The 15873-nt window shown below is 32.0% G+C and overlaps 3 protein-coding genes across 5 annotated transcripts; 2 read left to right on the top strand and 1 right to left on the bottom strand.

Moving 5' to 3' along the window:
* Nucleotides 1-264: 264 nt before the first annotated feature.
* On the top strand, nucleotides 265-8474 carry LOC108326470 (membrane-bound O-acyltransferase gup1). Of its 3 annotated transcripts, XM_017559995.2 has the most exons (20): nucleotides 265-428; nucleotides 532-688; nucleotides 800-858; nucleotides 971-1152; nucleotides 1248-1296; nucleotides 2305-2408; nucleotides 2495-2559; nucleotides 2941-3011; nucleotides 3540-3599; nucleotides 3755-3868; nucleotides 6051-6175; nucleotides 6273-6324; nucleotides 6496-6558; nucleotides 6641-6750; nucleotides 6830-6922; nucleotides 7022-7103; nucleotides 7198-7275; nucleotides 7816-7891; nucleotides 7972-8021; nucleotides 8125-8474. In XM_017559995.2, the coding sequence occupies exons 2-20, from the start codon at nucleotides 565-567 to the stop codon at nucleotides 8164-8166; spliced, it is 1599 nt and encodes a 532-aa protein (XP_017415484.2). In that variant the 5' UTR covers nucleotides 265-428; nucleotides 532-564; the 3' UTR covers nucleotides 8167-8474. The 3 variants fall into 3 exon arrangements, with proteins under 3 accessions (XP_017415484.2, XP_052730785.1, XP_017415486.2); XM_052874825.1 differs by lacking the exon at nucleotides 3540-3599; XM_017559997.2 differs by lacking the exon at nucleotides 265-428 and having other exon boundaries at nucleotides 611-688; nucleotides 981-1152.
* Nucleotides 8475-9374: 900 nt separating this feature from the next.
* On the bottom strand, nucleotides 9375-11413 carry LOC108325579 (endonuclease 2). Its single transcript, XM_017558676.2, has 9 exons — nucleotides 11201-11413; nucleotides 10918-11092; nucleotides 10554-10652; nucleotides 10388-10443; nucleotides 10206-10289; nucleotides 10029-10121; nucleotides 9894-9961; nucleotides 9647-9720; nucleotides 9375-9549 (listed from the first exon to the last, which is right to left on the bottom strand). The coding sequence occupies exons 1-9, from the start codon at nucleotides 11309-11311 to the stop codon at nucleotides 9455-9457; spliced, it is 855 nt and encodes a 284-aa protein (XP_017414165.2). The 5' UTR covers nucleotides 11312-11413; the 3' UTR covers nucleotides 9375-9454.
* Nucleotides 11414-14261: 2848 nt separating this feature from the next.
* On the top strand, nucleotides 14262-15251 carry LOC108324810 (uncharacterized). The gene has a single exon (XM_017557737.2). It carries the CDS (start codon nucleotides 14372-14374, stop codon nucleotides 15152-15154), a length of 783 nt encoding a protein of 260 aa, XP_017413226.2. The 5' UTR covers nucleotides 14262-14371; the 3' UTR covers nucleotides 15155-15251.
* The last annotated feature ends 622 nt before the right edge of the window (nucleotides 15252-15873 follow it).

Below are 15873 nucleotides of genomic sequence, written 5' to 3'. Positions count from 1 at the left end.
ACTCTTGCTATAATTTTATCCACGCGCTAGGTTGTATGTCATTATGATTTAATACACACAAGAAGAAATTTTTTTATAGAAAAATTTACAATAAATAAATAAATAAATTGCAGAGGTGTAAGCAGAAAAAAAATTGTGAATTTGACATTCAAAAATTTGTTAATATGTTTGGGCCGTTTTTGACAAAAGACGCTATTCCGGCCTTTTTGTGTGTTTTCTTAACATTATGCCAGAGAGGAATCATCACGTTTTGTGGTCTGGTGGTGGAAAAAAATAATAAAAAAAAGAGGAGTGATGGTAAGAGATCTTGTCTTCTCCAAAGCATGAACCGCACTTTTCACTTTTCATCCAACCCTGAACCTCTTTTCTGTTCTCCGTCGATTAGTTGAAGACTTCCCACTTCAATTTTCACGTCCAATTTCTTAAATGTATATAAATTATTGAAGATTGTTTTCATCGCAAAGTTAATTTTAATTTGATTTTGCATGAAAAGTGGAAGTAATTTGCAAAATTGTCTTGTTGCCAAAACAGGGAAACGAAAAATTGGTAGAGGTCAATTTGCAAATGGCTATATCTGCTAATTCCAGTAAGAGTGGGAACTGGAAGCGAAGAGAATTGTGGTTTCTTGTGATTTATGCAATCGTTTTCTATGTTATTATCATCAACCGTTCACTTCAACTCTCTCGCGGTATATATTTTATTCCTTTTCTACTTTATAATATTGTTTCAGTATTTGTGTTTACTCGTACTACTTGCTTAGTTGCTGCGCATTGAGTGCTTTGGGTTTTGTTTTTCGTAGATTATTACAAACAGCTGTCAGGTTTACGCCCGGGTTGGCTTTTAGCTAATCACCTCAATGTATGATCCTGCTTTTTTTGGTCATTATGATATTTTGTCTGTTGTAAGTATTTCAGTAGATGGTGATGTTGCTTGCTGATCAAACACACATGCTGTTCTGTTTTGTGTAAAGGATGTTTCAGATGCTCAGTGGAGGAATTTTAGAGGGAATATACCCGTTCTTACTCTTGTCTTTGGAATTTTCACTCTTCTTGCCTACTTGATGAAAGCTTTCTTTGATTTAAGAGTTAGAGGAATGTCCATTGTGTGGCTTTTATTTTCTTTGGCCTACTTGTCATATCTTCATGGAGCATGGTAGGGTACACCATTTAATTTGATGTTGTTTTTTCTTCCATTGTTGTTATTCTTTACCTTCTTCAGTCTGACTCTTGAATTTGTTTCATTTGCAGCATTGTTTTTATCCTATCAATAGCTACTGGTAATTTTATTCTTGTAAAGGTGCGTGTAATGGACAGTGAATATGTATTAGTTGTAATATATCTAGTTGGGAACCTGTAACATTGTTGATTTTAAATTTTTAATCGCCTACTTAAAGTTATCAACATGTCATAACAGTTCTGTTTTTTATTTATTTTTCATTAAAATTAGTTTCCCTCAGGCTGCTTTATTTTAATTTGCATGTCATATATATACAAAATGTAATAAAAAAGACATCTATATTTGATTTCTTGTATTTCTCATAGGAATGATACTTCTCCTCAAAATGTAAGATTTTGTTTTGTTTATTTATTTCTTGCTAACTGTTTGGATTTCTAATGCTGGGACTCTAGAATTTCTGAAACTTAGTACACTTTAGTGAGAATGGTGTTTCCATGGATGATGGATTATTTAAATCAATACCTTCTACCAAACAATAATAGTATAGTAAAAATTATTACATCAGAAGCCTGCAGCAAGCATTGTCGACAACCTTCTAAAGAAGGACAGCTCTAAAGAGTGCAGTCTCCTAAGTTCTGTATAGTGAGAGACTTGTGATTCATGTGGGAGAAATGTCTTTCCAATGGAGAATATGGAGATGTTTTTGGCAGAGGGGGGTTGGGTATTGTAGAAGGGCAGGTCCGTTTGACCTTGAAGCTCCAATAAATTTATTTTAAGAACAAGTACATCCAAAAGGAAAAATATTGGAGTTTGGAGGCCAAACAATTGTTTTATGGCTGGGAAAATATTTCCTTGCATCCATAAAACTGTAATGACAGATCACAATATAAAAAATCAGCTTGGGCTCACAACTCTGGTCCTGGATATCCATTGACAGTATAATAGTATTAACTGAACCTAACAACTTTTGATGCTTTAACCATATTTTCGTTGATGTTTAAGTAACCATAACATAAACCGTTTGTTCCTGAATAGATAATGTTTTGGTCAATCATTGTGTTGTTGCACTTAATACCATATTTATAACTTTTCCATAGTTGTCATGTAAGACTATTTCTGTTTGAGCAGATATTTGCACAGAAGGAGTACTTTCCACTTATAGTTTGGAGTTACAACATATTGTTTCTTCTCTGTAATCGGATTTATGAAGGATATTCATTCTCTATATTTGGGTAACAAGCATAATATTTGTTGCATTGATACGTTGATCTGTAGGAGTAATTCCATTTCGACTTAAGATTATGTATTTACGTTGCAGGCAACAATGGGCATTTTTGGAAAATTACCGAGGCAGCTTTAGGTGGCATATATGCTTCAATTTTGGTATTTTTTTTTCATTATTTAATTGAGTTCCTATGGTATCCAAGAAAGTCAAAATAATCCATTTATATGTGATTCTTACAATTACTGGTCCCATGATTCACGCATGTTGGACTGTTCCTCACCCATCACTGCATTCATATAAAATCATGCCAATTCAATCACTCCTCACCTTTTGAATGTTGTCATGTTACTCAGATTTGTTATTTAGAACACTAATGGATAAGAATATTAAAATTTGGTGATCTAAATTCTATTTTTTGTTTTGCTTTTTATGAATTATACACATCTTTCTGTTCTCATTTCTCATACCATTATGTAATTTAACAATATCGGTAACTTAATATATGTTTCTTTATATTTAAGCTTAGATGTTTGTGGCAGTTGTTTTGCGCATGATAAGCTTCGGATTTGATTATCACTGGACTAATCGAGATTCTCATTTTGATCAGGAGGTATTTCTTTCTTTCTGAAAATAGCGCTTGTTTGTTTTGAATATAAAATTCTGTTGGGCAGCCTCACTCGTAACCTAATATATTTTCAGAATGACAATATATTATAATTGCTGGGGACAAATTATTATGAAATTTTATTAATAAAGAGTTATTCTTGATGTTACTTCAAAGACATAAATGTACATGATTATTATTCAATTTTTTTTTTCTTGAATGCTTCACTCCACTAGTGCATAAGGGCAGACTACTTTTCTTAGGTTGTAGTTTTTGTATTTTTCTACAGATTAGAATATGGACTGGGAACAGCCTTGGTCAGTTAATATCCTTTAGGTAAAACCTATTATGTTGCCATCTTCATGTTTCTTGGTTGGTCGTTTTTGACATTTTCTGGACCTTTACTTGAAACATCCCAGCTTGCAATACTTATGTCTAGTGTACATTGTTAATTAATTATGTAGCTTTATGATTTTGGTTATCAATATGATTAGTAAATATATTTTCCACTGTCTAATTCTTTGATATTTGCAGAAGCATTATCAACGTTGTCATATTTGTAAATCCGGAAAATCATGCTATCAAGTTTTACAGGTTAGGATAGCTGCTAGTTAAAATCAAGCTCAAGGTGAAAGTTATTGTAGTTGCTTGGTTATGTTTTTTACTTTTCTTATGTTTTTATGTAGCTATAATTTCTATTGACCCTGTAAACTCGTGTTTTCCAATTCTAATTTTAATAACATTATCAGGAGAGAAGTCTGCCCAATGACAGGTTTGGATATATCACATACCTTTCTTATTTGGTATATGCACCACTTTATATCGCTGGTCCAATACTGAGTTTCAATGCTTTTGCCTCACAGGTTTGTGACTGCAAGTTATTTTGGTGGTTTAAGCTTCATTATTGACTTCCATTACATTGTGTATAGTTTTGATCTTATTAAAACCTCTATTGAGGAAATGAACCATCATGGTATTATTTTCAAAAGGAGATGTACATGCAAGAGGTAATTTTTTTGAATTGGAAAACAAACCACATTTATAGTCATTGTTTAGAAATTTGATGGTATAACCAAAAGGATTCGAGTAGGGCAGAAGTTCCTCATGTATTATTTGTAGCGAAAGGCACTCAAATTTTAGGAAAACTTTTACCATACATCTAAATACCTACTATGTTACATGGAATGGAGTATTGGATGGTTAAAAGCCGGCAATGGAATAAAGTCAACACAGTTAAGATTAAACATACTAGACAACTTTTGTATAAGTGCTTTTTTGAATAAGTTTCTTCATAACCTTATGGAGAATAAAACAAAAAAAAGAGACAAGTTTATCCTATAAGCTAAAATTAGCCCATGTATATGTTCAAATCTGGTTATAACTGCTATAATTACTTACGGAGAAGCTTATTCAAATAGGACTATGATAAAAAAAAAAGCATTAGAGAAAATATGGGTAGCTCTTATTATAGATCTTAGAAAGTAGACTTTAAGTCTAACTCAATTTTAAAAAATTGATTTGCAAGGTAAGGTTTACAACTATTTATATACTATAATTTAGTTACATCTCTAGTCCTTACATTATTGATCATATCTTTAGTCAATATAAGATTTCCAACAATATAAAATAATATTAGTTTTCACTTAAGGTGATTTGGGCACGTGTTGAGCACAAGTGTTGAACACATGATGAGAAGAGTTAATCAGTTGGAGAGCATCCCTGTCCGTAGAGACTGAGGGGGGACTGATAGGGAGAGAAAATCATAATCAACAAACATTCACAGAGAAGTGGGATCTGATTACTGATTTCAATTCAAGTTGTAGGAAATAGCAATCTTTGATTATATGTTTCTAGAAGCAATAACCATTACAAAGATTAGCTTTCATTCAACAAATGCTGCAACCGATGCTTTCAGAATGATCCTCCCCTCAAGATACCCGTGATATATATCTAACAATTCCCCCTCATGCTCCATCTCTCCCACCCGCATACATAACCAACTCTGAATTGATAGAGTACCTTGCCAACATATCGATCTTTCTATGTAGCATGACTCCGGAACTTATATCTCTAGCTTTGGGACTTGTGTAAACCTTCCTCTCCTATTACAATTGATAGAGTGGGTTTTCCATTGTACCACTAACCACTGTTTCGCTAGAGGTCCATTATGGAAGAATCTTGTAGTAAAAGCCGCTGCTTGTGTATGAAAAGATGTCTTCTAACACCATACTACTATGAAAAGTGGGGTAGACATTGTGGAGTCCTGGGCTCTTTTCAGTTTAGAAGCAAAAGCACCTTGTTTAGAGAAGACTTGAAAAGGACCAAAGTTCCTTGCAGCAAGTTTAGGATTTGATCAATGCTTGCCTGTGAGGTATATACTTGATATAGATGCAACCCTTGATGTGAAACTTTTCTGATTGTCAGTGAAAATCAACAATCTTCCTTAAGTCTTATGCCGTGTAAAAACTTCTGCTCTCAATCAACTCATAGGCAGCTTGTTTCACTTCTGTTTTACCTTGAATACATTGTATGGTTGTTGGTAATTTCCTGCCATAAGCCACCTCAGAAGGTGTCGTGCTAGTGTAAACTTGGTAAAAAGTAATTGTACCAATTCTCTAAGTTGTACAAAAGCAAAAGGAAACAAATGAGCTTTAAGGCGAAGAGGTATTGCTTTGTCAATTTAAATGATCAACTGGCAAATGTCTCCACTAGTCATTTCCTTGAATTAGTTATATATGTAACAAGCTTATGCATATTATTTATATTCTCTAAAGGGTGACTAATGTAAATAAGGTGATTATGGGTTGATTTAGTGTTGTATCTTAAAACATAATTATTCAAGCATGGTAACTGTAAATCCTTGTCTTTATGACTCAGTACATATAATATTATCTGTTGTTTAATTGAGACCTACACAGTCCATAATGCCCCATTTTATCTCTAACAATTTCTGACTGATTCTCGTGTCACTGACTGCTGTCGAGTGCTTTTGAAGAGTTGCTTGAGTTTCTGTTTTGCTGATGATATTATTCTATTTTTTGGCAGTTAGATGTTCCTCAAAACGCTATTTCGGTTAGAAATGTGATACTTTATGGTTTCCGCTGGATGTTGAGTATTATCCTCATGGAATTAATGACTCATCTATGCTACTATAACGCCTTTGCTAAGAGGTGAGAACTTCAGTATTCAGGAAAGGACCTCGGGTTATATTTAATTTTTAATCCAATTTCATTGTTTGGTTGCTGAAATGATTTCTTAATTAACTAGTGATTTATGGAAGCACTTATCGCCTATGGACGTGTTCATCATTGGATATGGTGTAAGAGAATATACATTCCTCAATTAAGTGGTTTAACAAGCCTAATCACGTCTCCTAATCACACAGCCAACCTCATTTAGTGGGATAAGGCTTAAGGGCTATTATTGTATCATAACAATTAAATTAGTTCAGCATGTTGCCTTCTCAATCTTTTCTATTTATTTGTTCCAGGTATTAAACTTCATGTGGCTAAAATTCTTATTGATCTGGCGCTTTTTCCGATTTTGGTCACTGGTATGTTAATTGCTCGATAAGAATTTCACATAAATGTCCAAATACATATTTGAAGAAAGTCATTTTGAGTTATTAAGTGTAGATAAATGGAATTGAGGCTCCGGAAAACATGCCAAAATGCATTAATAACTGCCACAACTTGGAAGGCTTCTGGAAAAATTGGCATGCTTCCTTCAACAAGTGGCTTGTGAGGTGCAATCAATTATTTTTCCTGGATTTTTCCCTTTTTGTTTTCCCAGATAACTTAAATTTTGATTGGCAAGAAATTCAGGTATATTTACATTCCTCTTGGTGGATCTAAGAAAAAGCTACTAAATGTGTGGGTTATATTCACATTTGTTGCAATCTGGCATGATTTAGAGTGGTAAGTTCCCTTTATTGTTGAAGTTCAATATTTCTACCTATAAAAGTTGCACAGTTTTTTATCAGATATTTTATGCTTGATTATTCTTATATACCTTAGGAAGCTTCTTTCATGGGCATGGTTGACCTGTTTATTCTTCATCCCTGAGTTGGTTTTTAAATCAGCAGGAAAAACCTTTCAGGTATTCATATGCACAATTTTCTTCTGCTATTAAAATTTTCGTTGATCTGTAGTTGTGATTTGCTGTCTAACATGGAGGTAAATTTGATTATCAGGCTCAAAGTTCTTTTGGAGTATGCATATTTCGTGAACTCAGTGCTGTTGCTGGGGCAGTCACAATTACGTGCCTCATGGTTTGTCCCTGACTAGCCTAAGAGATTTATGAATATCGTAATCTTTATTTATTATATTTTAATTTAACATCGTCGTCAATTTTGTGGCCTCTGGTGGCTACCTGAGAAAGTATAAGAAGGATTTTTAAAGGAGCCAAGTTAATGATGCAACAAGTAATCTGATTGAACCATATGATCCAGTGCAAGGCCTTTTATACAACAAATTTGACGTTCAAATTCCCGCACAATATAAATTGAACCTGAGTCAAGTTTATTTATGGATCACTACTTCTACATTTGTGTGTGTGTGTGTGTGTGTATATATATATAGAGAGAGAGAGTCATGCTAAAATTTATGTCCCAGGTCCTGCTTCTTGCACTGTACACTGAACCATATCAAAACAGTATTTTCCATTTGGATGGTTGATGAAAAATGACTTATTAATGCTTTTTTTCTCTGCTGACTGTTTATTATATCTGTTCTGTAGAAATGGTTGTATTTTGTTTATAAAACAAAAATATAGTCCATATATAATTTAAATACCGTGAATTTCTTGACAGGTGGCTAATCTTGTTGGGTTTGTGGTTGGACCGGGAGGCATTAACTGGCTGCTTTCTTCTTTCCTTCACAAGGAAGGTATGCCAACTATCCTTAGCCTTTTAACTTAATTGCAATCAAGTACAGTAAAAAATTCATTTGGAAATTCCATGGCACAGGTTTGCCCGTCCTTGGTGGCATGCTTGTGACATTTTACGTTGGAACAAAGGTTTGAGATGTTCAGCATTTATTTTTATGTATTCAATCCTTTGAAAATTTTCTTCTACTCCTTTCCAATTTTCCTTAATTATCTTCTGCCTGGATATTTGCAGATTATGTTCCACATTGACGAGGCTAAGCAAAGGTTGTCCTGAACTGGGACAATTACTTTTGACCATGTGAAAATATTCAAATTCATTTTGTGTCAGGAGTTCCAAATGTGCTTGACTTGGAGGTGTCTGCGGGTGCCTTTCTTTTTATGAAAGATTTCCTGATGAATTGTACATTAAATTGGGAGCCATACCTTCGAATGTTTTACACCATATAGTCTTAGAATGCGGAAAAATGAAGAAAATCTGTTGATTTTGATACCTTATTACATCGGTTTGTGCTTTATTTTCTTCATTTATGTTTTTCCAATTCAAGATATATTCAGTTCTCGTGAGCACCATTATTCTGTTAACTCTTTTTTGGGGGAATGACTGTTTTATTTGTCTGATATGGTTTTGTTTATCTCATTCTCATAACCTAAAATATCTGGTTTTTTAAAGATACATAAAGAATATATCAAATCCATAACAGATTATTCTTATTATGAAATAAATAATTAAATATAAGAAAATAAAACATTAAATTACTTATATTTTTTTCATGAAATTTTTTAAATTGTATATTTAAAAAATACAAATATTAATGTCACATTTCTATGACTAAAAAAATCACTCGTTAATTTAAGAAATTAAGAAAACTAAATAAACTTATTGTTTTTTGACAAGCTATATGTGACATTGGTTTTATTGGATTAATTTTCCTCTTATTTTGTTGTCATAATCATATTATTTGAATTTAGATATTTTTCATGTGCAATGAAACTTTCCATGATTGTACACAGTTTTGATTTTCCTTCTTCTAATCTTATTAACTTCAATGTAATTTAACATAATTCAATTAAAAAATATACACTGGAGTTTTTTTAAGATATATGAAATAAACTGTTACATTTTTTAATTGAATTAAATTAAATTTGAATTGATTGAATAAGGATAAGAAAGAAAATATATTTTCATATAAATGTTAAAATCCAAAAAGTATCTGTACAGAATAAAACGGACAAGAACCTAAGAGACAGAATAAGAGTCATAACTTAATTGTATGTTTACATATTTTACTATAGAGAAAAAATTTAAAGTCATACATGTCACAGTAGGTGTTTCCTCCGAAATAAGTCTAATATCAAAACCATATGTATAAACTATAGAGGTGCTTTCGTTTGAGTTTAGCTGTCAAAATGAACTAATCCTTTTGGTTGATAAGTTAAGAGCCAAGTGCATAAAGAATCAAATTAGGAAAACTATACGATGCATAGAGTACAATTATTGCTGCAAACTTTATTCTCTTCCAATGAATATACATTTTGCTAAAGACATTCCATAACATGTTACATCAGCCAAAAATACGATTGAGAGTTGCAGCCAATCGAACTCCTCCTTGAGCTAATCGCAAACTGACCTCTGGCAAACGTGATAGAAAGTAATCGTCTGCAGAGCATTATTTCAGATATTGTGAGATAAACTGTAAAAGTCAATCAAACCTACACTTCACATACTTATTATCTTCACATACTTATTATCTTACCTTCTAGCACTGAACCTTCAGGAGCATCTTTATATGCCCATTTGCAGGCAGCTTGAATGCCTTCAGAAGCATATCTGAAAAAAACCCACTAAAGTTTATCAAACAGATATATTTCAATAACATATGTAGACCAACTATAGGAGTTGGGTACAATATTTTTCTTGTAATGCAAAAATAATAAATTATAATTTTTTGAACGGATACTGGTGATGAAGAAATTAGCTTTGGGATAGATCAAAAGGCATACATATCTGGGCAAGTAGTTTCCTTAGAATTGCAGGTTTCCCATCCGCGTACTTGATCAGACCATGTTTTCTGTTTCAGAGAATTTGGAGTAAGCATCAAACTTTGATAAGAAGTATCATCCATTGGGATAAAATACCGTTATATTCTGTTGAATGGCTTTGGTGAAGCTATTTATGTCTGAGTCATAGAATCTTTCTTCGGCTGTTTCAATTATGTTGACATCCCAAACCTGTGTAGCAAAAAATTGGTGAGTAGAGTAGATGGTGAAATAGATCATACAATAGTAGTCAATGAACCTGAGAATTAGATTTACATGGTGAAGATTTTGCTTCCTTCTGTACCAGTGAATGTTAATTAAATTGCCTCCTTTGTCAGAGGTAAATCCCACATGTAGAGGCTGCAGATTAACCATGCAAAAGAGCCATTACAATAACTAAATTGCAAAGTCAGATGCTAGCTTAGTATATGGTGCTTTTGGTGCTTTATCATGCTCACCTGATGTACATCTCCCATAAAATGAGAGAGGAAAAGAAGAGCTTGTGTGAGGTTATCTGATATTATGATTTCACCAATTCAATAAGAATTTGGTCAGTGAGAGAATAAGATATAAACAAAACAATAGGGAAACAAATAGAGGTTGTAAGCTCAAGCAATGGTTTACATTGAGTGTCTTTGCCATAGTCCAGGAGCTGGTCTGTGTAATTCTTAATCGCTCCCACAACACATCTTCCCTTCTCACCATCCTGATCCTTGCAATCCCCTGAATTTTCAGACAACCGATCAAAACTATCCCACATCACCCCCTTCACCGGATTTCTAATCTATAAATTTCAGAATCCCAAAAGCGAATCTGATTTTTGAGATTCTGCACTATCAGAAATTGATAATTTTTCAGAACTGTACAAATAATGTATCCTATAATAGTGTTTGATTATTTAACACAGACAGAGAAAATAAATACCAAAATCCTAAGCGGGACAAACATGGATAAAAAATTAGGAGCAGAACATGAGAAATGAACTTACTGTCATACTGAAAATTGCAAAGCTTGTCTGGGGTATCAGCAAAGTGCAATGCAGAAGACCAGTGCAAATAAAACCTGACACGATCAGCCCATGAACACACGCTCGCCAAGTCGTTTTGTGCATATTTTGGCAGCAGATTTTTCACAGCATCTGCTGCTGAATCGCTGAGGCGAGACTGTTCATAGAAAGAGGAAATTAAGTGATGATGCATATATTTAAACACACAGCAGCACTCATAGGGAGAATGAATGAAAGCAACAGAAGAAATAAAGTGATTGGTGACCTGAGCAATCCTACAAACTATGGCGTGGCCATCTTCTCCCCATCCTTTGGTGTTTGGAAGCAAAAGAATGAATGAAAGCGTGACCAATAACTGGATTTTGTAGCACTTCATCTTCCTCCTTCACAGAACTATGCAATTCCTGAACCACCTCTACACTTATTTATAAGTGCGTGGGAGAGACCTGATTTCTTCATTTTCAGTTCGAATTGTGTGAATAGAGTGCACATTGTTTGCGTTACGTCAACTTGGAGTGTGCTTTACGGTTCAAATCAAATGAAAAGAAAGGCACATATTTTATTCATCGGTTTAACTCGGATTAAAATCACGGTTTTCTCAATACTAAAATAACAATAAGTTTTTGCAATTTTATTTTGCACACGAATAAGTCTAAAACATATATAACTTCTATAGTTTATTTTACATAATTCTTTATTATTCACAAAATTGCCTAGTGACCAAAGTGACCTTAAGAATATAGAAATAATCTCAGAAATGTTAATTTGGAATTAATGAATATATATGAGATTCGCAATGTAATCAAACCGATTAATTTTGTAATTATTGCATTTATGATCTTGTAACATATTGGCCTTATTCGATTATCCAAATGTAATGGTTATATTTTAGAACTAGAGTCACACCTGTAAAAAGTTTTTATTGCTATGGACATCTTTTCACTTTTTATTTGCCTATTAATAAAACGTTATCTTTTAAATTTTCTGTATTTATGTTCAGTATAAAATTAATTATTAATTAATATACTTATGAAAAGTTGAACGTTCTAAAAGTCAAAAAAGAAATTAATAAAAAATAAATGAATTGAAAAAAAAACATGTTTTAATTAAGAACGTTTTTTATAACACAGTTCTCAGCCTACAAGCTAATTTAACTAAGATAAAAATATTTAATAAAATAGCTACTTTAAATAAATTTTAACTTATATTTAACAAGCTAATTTATTTGATTTTTAACTTAGTTTATTTAATTTTTTTATTTATTATATTTTTAATATGTATTTTATTATTATTATTAATTTATTTTTATCTATTATTGTTTATTTTTAATTTTGTAAAGATAATAAATATTATTATTCTTATATTTTTAATATTTTCATAATTAATTTTTATTTTTTATGTAATTAAATTAAAAATAATTAACATAATAAATAACAATACATCAAATTAAAAGTAGGGAGAGTGGACTTTAACTATACCCTATCTAACATTAATAAAACTATTATGTTGTGTTAGGATAAAGAAATGTAATCATTAAAAAAATGAAATACATAATAATTGAATAAATTGTTTAATAGTTTGATAGTATGGAGTGATGGAAATATCTTGGATTTTTTATTTATTGTTTTCATAAAGTAATTTAATTTTTTAAATATTTTGATATTCAATCATATCTTTCATCTCAAGTCAATTTATTTCGATTTTCAGTTCCTAATCTTTGCATTAAAATGGCTCGACTTAATTTTCAATTTAGGTTGACTTATCTCGATTTTCGATCCAAGTCTAGTAGTCATATCCTACAACCTGAACTAACTTGTCTTAACCTTTTATTTAGACTGACCTATTAGGACCTTCTTAGGCCAACTTATCACAATCCAGACAAACTAATAATATTCTTAGGCCTATTAACACATATTGACATTTGGTTAGATTCAAATCGGCTCGAACTTCTATCTCAGCCAAATGAACATGACCTTTGACCCAAATTGAATCATTTATACTTTCAACTTGGATTGACTCACCTTAATTGTTATGGACCGACTCATCTTGATTTTTGGCTTGGTCGATTCGATAAGATTTACACTCTTGGTCAATCTAACAATCTCTTCAATCCTAATAAACCTGATTCGACTTTCGGTCCAACCAATTTATCTTGAACTTTGACTCAATTTATCCTAAAATTCATGTCAACTCAACTTAACCTTAGTGAATAAAATAAATAAGAAAAATGAAAAAAAAAAGTGAAACTTCAAGTTTCTTATATTTGGTAAAATATTTAAAAAAATTCTATGTTACTCATTTAAAAATACATTTCAAAATTTCTTAAATTTCAATTCATTTTTAATTATTTTATTCAAATATAATGCATTCAAACCCTGAACCTAAACGCATCCAAACCCTTCTAAATATAACCTTTCTAAATTAAAGCACGCTAACAAACATAACATTAAACAATCGTATTAATTATCTTATCCAAAAACAACAACAGGCAATCTGATTAAGTAAAGAATATATATTACAAATAACTTACATATTTGTTATTACTAAGTAGAAGTACAATTATAAAATATAAATAATACTTCTTATAATCAGAAGTAAATAAATGTAACAGATGAAAATTTATACTTTTATTTGAGTACGTACATTGGTATTACTAATTTATACATATTAATAAAATACTAAATCAATTGAAATTGATATTAATAAATATTGCAGTTTACATTTATTAGTTAATTAATGTGTTTTTAATCATACACCAAAAAAAAAATCAAATGTTGAGAAACATAAATTAATAATTATATAATAATATGAATTAATAATATAAAATAACAGGTATATACTAATAACATTGAAATGATATAATATTAGTGTGACAAAGCGAATATTAAAATAAAATGGTATTTTGAAACCCAATTAACTTTTAAACAACTAATTTTCAATAATAAAATAGTAAATTAAATTATTATATATAATTTAAAAAAAATAATAATATATTTGGAACATTGTAGAATAGTGGTATGTATGGACATTGATACGATGTCGTACTCCAATCGCAGAAGACAAAATTGGAGTAGTTGGGAGAGAATGAATTCCATGCAACAGACTTGTGCACGTAATACACAACTTGTGCTTTGGTTTTACCGTTTTTCTGTCTTCTTAGAATATGCAGTTGAAAGCATTTATTATGCACGAGATAAATGTGGATAGAGAAACAAAAACTAACGTGGAATTGAAATGTTCCAAAAGGAAACATAAACTACTCTTACATTGTATAAACAAACACAAGGATTGTTCCAAACTTAGAACATATCCACCGTCATCCCACCTACAAACTCTTATCCTTCCTCCTTCTCCTTATCTTACAACATACATATTTATATACTTATCTACACACTTCTCCTTTTCCAGTTATTCTTTCCACAACAAAACCCAAACAATGTTTACACTCTCTCTCTCTCTCTACCACCAAAATCTAAATTTCTTCTCTCACCTTCAATCTCCTTCCTTAGCTTACACCTTCTGCAAATGGGGTCCTCTCATTCTCACGCTTCTCGCCACCCTTCTCATTCTCCGCTTCCGCCAGACCACCACTTCCATCCCTCTCATCACCGCCGATTATGATTACTCTGATGCCGAAGATGACGACCACGATGACGCGGCATCTTCAACATCGGAGCTCGAAGACGACCAAGAAGAAGAAAAACAAGAAGAAAGAACGAACGAGTGTTTCAGAATGGGAGGTTCTACAAACGACGATCCTCAGTTCCTACGACGTCCTAGCTTTGGTGATTTCTTGTCGCTTTCGGAAATCGCCAACACGAAAAGCGTCGTAAAGTTATGGGACTCTATAGGGTTTGGGCTAGGGTTTGACCGTTCATGTTCTTCCTCCAATGAAAATGTGGTGTCCGTTTACCGTGGAGAGCATGGACTCTGCCCTAATCAGGCGGTGTTGGTTTCTGCCGGAGAAAATGCGGCGGGTAATTTAGCGATGAGGGTTTGGGACGCGCGGCTCCGACGACGGATACCGGCGGTGATGGCGGAGTGGGGTCCGAGCCTTGGAAAGGCCGTTGGAGTTGAATCGTGCGAAGTACACAAGGTTTTCGTCAGAGATAACGGCGGTTACGGGATGACGGTTGGTGACATCAGAAAAGCGAAGTCGCCGTTGGAAAAGGTAAGGGATTCACACTGGATCTGTGATGGCCAAATTCATTCATTATAAAAATTTAAATATTATAAATTATTTATTTGTACAGCATTTTCTCTCATGTACAGGAGCAATGGCAATAAAATTTATTTATCTATAAGATTTTGCATAAATTTCCTAACTTTTTACTATCAGACCATTCTTAATGGGTTCGCGTAAAAGTGTTGGATTTATCAACAAATGCTATAAAATATTATACGAAAAGAATAATTTAAAAAAGTTTAAAGTAAATATATAAAACTGTTTTATGCATTTAACTAAATATAAACTATTGTTCATATAATTTTTAAATAATTATTACATTATAAACACGTATAAATGTATTATTATTAAATAATAATATTTCATTATATAATCAAATAAATTTGAAATACTATTCTTTTTCAAATAATGTCATAAGTACTTGTTATATTGATATTTCAAACTTTATCGATTGCAACACCATGAACCACACTTACTTATTTTTATATTTTATATACATATGTCATAGTCTTATGATCATTCCACTTTGTAAAGTTATAATCCATGACCAACCTTTGTCCCATTTGTCTATGTCAAAATTTTCAAAACGAATAATAAAACAATATAATAATAATTACACATAATCATTCTTCACTGATTAGAGTTTGATTATAGTTTTTAGTTAGAAGTTACTGATTTGGATACTAAAATTTAGATTTTTGAGATTGTGTTGAAGCCAGAGAAGCTAAGAGTATTGTGTAATATGAGTTTAG

Source organism: Vigna angularis, chromosome 3 (genome assembly GCF_016808095.1).
Source record: "Vigna angularis cultivar LongXiaoDou No.4 chromosome 3, ASM1680809v1, whole genome shotgun sequence".
Taxonomy (NCBI): domain Eukaryota; kingdom Viridiplantae; phylum Streptophyta; class Magnoliopsida; order Fabales; family Fabaceae; genus Vigna; species Vigna angularis.
Note: the sequence above shows the minus strand (reverse complement) of the source record. Positions and strands in the feature narration are given on the sequence as shown.

Excerpts from the sequence above, each read along its gene's own strand:
- LOC108325579 (XM_017558676.2), bottom strand. The coding sequence starts at position 11,311 with ATGAAGTGCTACAAAATCCAGTTATTGGTCACGCTTTCATTCATTCTT. Across the intron at positions 10,290-10,387 it reads TTATGGGAGATGTACATCAG|CCTCTACATGTGGGATTTAC; the intron begins GTGAGCATGATA and ends GTTAATCTGCAG. Across the intron at positions 9,962-10,028 it reads CCATTCAACAGAATATAACG|AAAACATGGTCTGATCAAGT; the intron begins GTATTTTATCCC and ends TCTCTGAAACAG.
- LOC108326470 (XM_017559995.2), top strand. The coding sequence starts at position 565 with ATGGCTATATCTGCTAATTCCAGTAAGAGTGGGAACTGGAAGCGAAGA. Across the intron at positions 2,560-2,940 it reads GCATATATGCTTCAATTTTG|TTGTTTTGCGCATGATAAGC; the intron begins GTATTTTTTTTT and ends TGTTTGTGGCAG. Across the intron at positions 3,869-6,050 it reads TCAATGCTTTTGCCTCACAG|TTAGATGTTCCTCAAAACGC; the intron begins GTTTGTGACTGC and ends ATTTTTTGGCAG.
- LOC108324810 (XM_017557737.2), top strand. The coding sequence starts at position 14,372 with ATGTTTACACTCTCTCTCTCTCTCTACCACCAAAATCTAAATTTCTTC.